This window comes from Oreochromis aureus, linkage group 8 (genome assembly GCF_013358895.1).
Source record: "Oreochromis aureus strain Israel breed Guangdong linkage group 8, ZZ_aureus, whole genome shotgun sequence".
NCBI classification, from domain to species: domain Eukaryota; kingdom Metazoa; phylum Chordata; class Actinopteri; order Cichliformes; family Cichlidae; genus Oreochromis; species Oreochromis aureus.
Window position 1 is genome coordinate 13,691,349 of NC_052949.1, and position 4,795 is coordinate 13,696,143.

A 4,795-nucleotide genomic window follows, 5' to 3' on the forward strand; every position below is an offset into this window, starting at 1 on the left:
GCCACATGCATCGTATATAAATATGTATAAATATCAGTTATGTTTTAATGATTATCATTTAAAAAAACAAGAACAGAGAAATATTAAAGAATAGTTAGCGAAGAAAAATCTTTACTTTTTCACTTGTCCACAAATGGAATAAAATAAGAATAAATTAATTATTTTCCATCACACATATATCACAAGTATATTGATCCTTTAGATTCAACAATGCTTATCATTTTAGTTCCAAATAGTCTATCCTTGTGCAGGATTCTACTTAAGCCTTTGTCTCAGGAAGTCAAGCAGGATGTCTAACTATCAGAAGGTTTGTGGATCAATTCTCCAGCTCCACCATAAATGTAAGTATTAAGATACTGAACCCCGGGTTGCTCCTGATATATCTCTGTGAGTGTGTCCACGACTGTTAGATAAGCCAGTAATAGGTATAGAAAAATAAATAAAATACAATAATTAAATCATTAAAATAGCCTGTGTATGTCTTGTTTACTGCCTGTTTTTAAGCACAGGATGAAAATAGACACCTTACTGAAGATAATTATATATTATATTAATTCTTATTATACCCAAATATCTGCCCAGACTGGGAGCCAATGCCAGTCCTTAATGAGGCCTTCCCAACACCACAGTTGAATATTTAGAGAAAAAACAAAAAAATCTAAATGAGGATGTTGTGCCCGATTAATATTACTGTGGTTAGGTCCTAAACCGTTGCACCATTTCATTCACATTCCAGTTTCCTTCCAAAGAGCTGAATGATTACTTTTTTTTCTGTCATTTGCCAAATACCTGCGAACTTTTTGGCCTCAACTATGCAACAGTTTGTTTTTTTTTCGGTGAGTGTCTTATAGAGTAGTCAGACAGCGTTAACTGCTAAGATTCTGGGTTTGAGCAGTGTTGTCTATGGATTTGCTGAGCGCACAGCCTTAAAGATGAAGTTCTGATGGATGAGTAGTTTGTGGTTTTGTAAACAACTGAATCCTTGTTACCACTTCTATGTTGAAAATATGACTCATGTGTGAGATGTATGCAGAAGTAGTGGAAATAACTGTTGAATGAGGGATTCTATAAATGACCCATCCAGAGAGTCTGTGAGGACCTGTGGTTAATGGGCTTCTCTCTTTTTGTTCCAAGTGTTTATGTTCCTTAATCAAAGTTAAATATGTTCGGGCTTGTGGTTATGGTTGCACTGAGAGGTCAAATGCACTGCAAACTGAGAAAACATCAGCAAATTAAAAAAGGTTCACAAAACACAATGCAAGTAATTTAGGGGAGACGATAACTTGAAGGAAACATGCATCTTCAGGACTTTATGAATCGTGTGATTAGAACACACATTACTCTTTTTCCTCTGTGATGGTTTTTCTACTTCCGTTGTGTTTTACCTTACTTTCGTTGTATTTTATTCCACTTATATTGTTTTTTATTCTACTTCTGATGTGTTTTTGCTGCATTCTTCTGTTTGCTGGTATTTTCTTTGTTTGCAGTGCTTTTGAGCCTTCGGGTCTACCACATCTGGTAGTCCAGCTTAAAAAAGATGGTGTGACTTCACAGCACAAACACAACCTCTGACACAACCACTAGAATGACGTTATTGTTAATATTGATTGCTCTGTGTGTGAATGAGAGAGATAGTATGTGAGAAAATATGGGCCCAGAAAAAGATATTTGCCCCTGGGCCAATCATAGAGATGATGCATCCTTAAGTGTGACCATTTAAAGGCATGCAACAACCTCTGCATGCCTGTGTGTTTAAATGGGTGTAAAAGCACTGGCCCGGCCCACGTGCCTCATATAATTACGCTGACATTTAAGTTTTCCTAAGTTTCCGTGAACGTAGCACGCTTCACTTCACACCGTGTTCTTTTAATGTCAACAAAACACATCAGCTGTGTGCGCTGCAATATGTGCGCCTATACTGATATAAAAAAATATAAACAAAATGATAAAAACATACAAACGTATTCGTTCCCTTTACATGTTTCATATTACTCAATGAAAGTTGCATTTAAAAAGCTTTTGCATTTGTAGCTCCTGCCATTTTTTTGTGAAAATACAGCATTAAATAGCGTCCTCTCAACTTCTTGGCTAACGTTAAAGTTTGTCCCCAGTACCTTTAATTTAAAAACACGATACTCTGCAGATTGTCCACCCACGACAATTTTTATGCATGTGTGTGTTTTATTTTTTAAAGGGGCACTTCCAAGCTGGGTAAATGTAGCGGAAATTCTTGTTTTCCAGTCATGTGATGACGAACCCAGCTTTTTTTCCGCTAGCTGTGCTCCGTGCTGTTATAACCGAGCATAAACGCTAACTACAGCGTACACATCCAGATGATGTAACGTTCAAAGGTTAAGCCGCCCTGGTGCCATCACCGTGCACCTCCCGCTCTCAGTTCACCACGGCAACAGCCCCACAGAGACATTAGCATCGATTAACAGCTAGCTGCTAGCTACACCGTACGTCGCATATGTTAACACAAATACTGTCGGGTTGTTACCTTAACGCCGTCTTCCTCCCTGTCAACATGTTCGGTCCTTCCTCGGACATTTTTTTAATCTGCTGCCGGTTGTGCCGTCGCCGTGGAGCCAGGGAAGCTGCTGCTAACTACTGGAGAAGGGATGCAGCTTCCTGCCCCTTCAGATGATGATGATGATGAAGAAATTGGTCGACAGCATGCAACAACCGAGAGAGAAAAGTAGCATTTGGACAGTCATGGGGAAAAATTGTTATCTCTCGTTATCGCTTTCCCCCCTTCCTCTGCTCCAACTACTTAACTTCACCGTCAGCCAGTTTTGGACAGGAGACATAGCATGGATCATAGTTAACATGCAGAGAGTCACAGTAGTATACTAGCTTTGTATTGGAAATCAAAAGTGTCCAACATGGGGCCCTCGGGCCACAAGCTGGCTACCAGAGGATCCCATCCCACACAGGGTTGATTTGCAAAACGTGGGGTAGTAGTGAAGTCATTAAATCCTCAGTGTTTTCAAATTAAAACACAATTCACAGTTATGTATGTAAATGTAATTTATTTTCGATGTAGACAAATCGAGTCACAAGGACAAGAATATTGTTTACTTACTTACAAAGCATACATCTGAATGTGTTTCTCTGTTACAAAGTATAAATGTGATTTTTTTTTTTTTTAACAAATTGTATGAATCAGTGTAACTTATTTGAGGTGTATAGAATTCAGCTGAGAGGGCACTTTACTGGGCAAGCTTCGACCTCTAAGGTCTATCCATAACTTATCTCAGGCTCCTATCTTTTTTTCAAATCTCAAAGTGTGAGAACGTTGCTGGTGGTATTTTTTTAAAGAGGTGGCTGTGGTTAAGGGGGCAGAGCAAGTCATCTCACCCAAGTATCTTGGGTAACCACAAGGTTCCTGAGTTTGCGCCTAAGTGTGACTGTTATGTTAAAAGTGCATACACATAGAAAACAAGTGTCATCTGGGCAGAGTTAACTTTTTCAGCTTTCAGCTAGCAAGACCTCTGTGCTCTGCTTCTCTTATTTATTCTAGGTGGGGAGGGCCTGGTATGTTGGTTTGGTTTGGTTAGCTTGGCTTGGATTTGCAGATAGATTTGTTTATTTGTTGGTGTGGCCTTCCATCAAGTTGTTTTTGTAAGTTTTTGTGTGACTTGGGGAAGATGGATGGTTTTGGTGTTGTGTTTTGTCCCCCTTAGACAGGGCATAACAAATGCCTGTGCTATAAAGGAATTATTGTGGAGTGAAAACACAGCTCGATCACACATCGAAAAGATTCTGGATTGCCACACATGACCTCTATGTTTGTTTAATTCAATAGAGTTCCGCTCAGTTCAATAGATAGTAGTTTAGTAGAAAACTGATATAGTTTCCAAAAGAAAATATAAGCCATTTACGGAACAAGCTAGTTGTATATAAAGTTGTGTCATCTGTGTAAAAATGCACATCAAAGATATGGTTGGCAGAAATAGTGTTTTTTGTGTATTTGTTAAATTTAAAAAAAGTCAATGAAGCCTTTGGAAACTGCTGACAACCGGAAAGATAAGTACTACTAACAACTGGGATAGACTTCAGGCCCTGAAATGGTTAAGTTACACGTAAAATGAAATTATCTGCCAGTCAGTCCTTTGTGGGTTTTGCATGTTGTCCCTGTGCCTGTGTAAGTTCTTTCTGGCTTTAATCGCACAGTCCAAAGACATGGATGTTGGGTTAATTGTGGATTCTAAATTGGTCAAATGCATGAGTGTGAATAATCGTCTGTCTGTGTTAGCTCTGCAATGGACTCGCAGCCTGCCTCTCACTCCATCAAAGCTGGGATAGGCTCCAGCCTATGTTATTGTGTTAACTGGGTACATGTTGGCTGTTATGTCACACTAAAACACAACACCTCAAAGTATCCAGCATTGTCTGAAAGTTGTTAGGTTTTTTCAGTGTTTAGATTATGGTCATTTTGTGTTGTGGAGATTCAAAAATGCCTTTGTGAGTTTATAAAATTAAACACCAAGTTACACAAGGCTAACCCAGGGACGATTGACTTTGTGCAGGTGTAGTCGTTGGTTTGCCAGGTTCTATGAAAAATTAGAATTGAGCTTTCATATATAATCTCTTATGTGAATTATGCTGAAAGGACAGGTTTACTTGAGATACAAAATTATTGATAGAAAATATTTTGGTTGGTAACACATTCCTAATAAAGGAAAGATAAACAATTCTAGAAGAATGAATGAAATTCAGAAAATAAATCTAACTATTGTACAGTACTGACTTGTGTGTGTGTCAGAACAACAGAAATACAGATCAAAACACC

At 38.5% G+C, this 4,795-nt stretch overlaps 1 protein-coding gene across 2 annotated transcripts in view; it reads right to left on the bottom strand.

The window, feature by feature from the left end:
• Window positions 1-4,648, bottom strand: part of LOC116327514 (adenosine kinase-like) — a 127,492-nt gene extending 122,844 nt beyond the window's left edge. Inside the window, exon 1 of one of the 2 annotated variants that reach the window (XM_031749140.2) lies at window positions 2,501-4,648. Coding sequence is in view for 1 of the 2 variants with exons in the window: in XM_031749139.2 (XP_031604999.1) it covers window positions 2,501-2,550 (50 nt within the window). In the remaining variant the exon portion in view is untranslated. The remainder of the gene's footprint in view (window positions 1-2,500) is intronic. The other variant, XM_031749139.2, reaches the window with a different exon arrangement.
• Window positions 4,649-4,795: the final 147 nt, after the last annotated feature.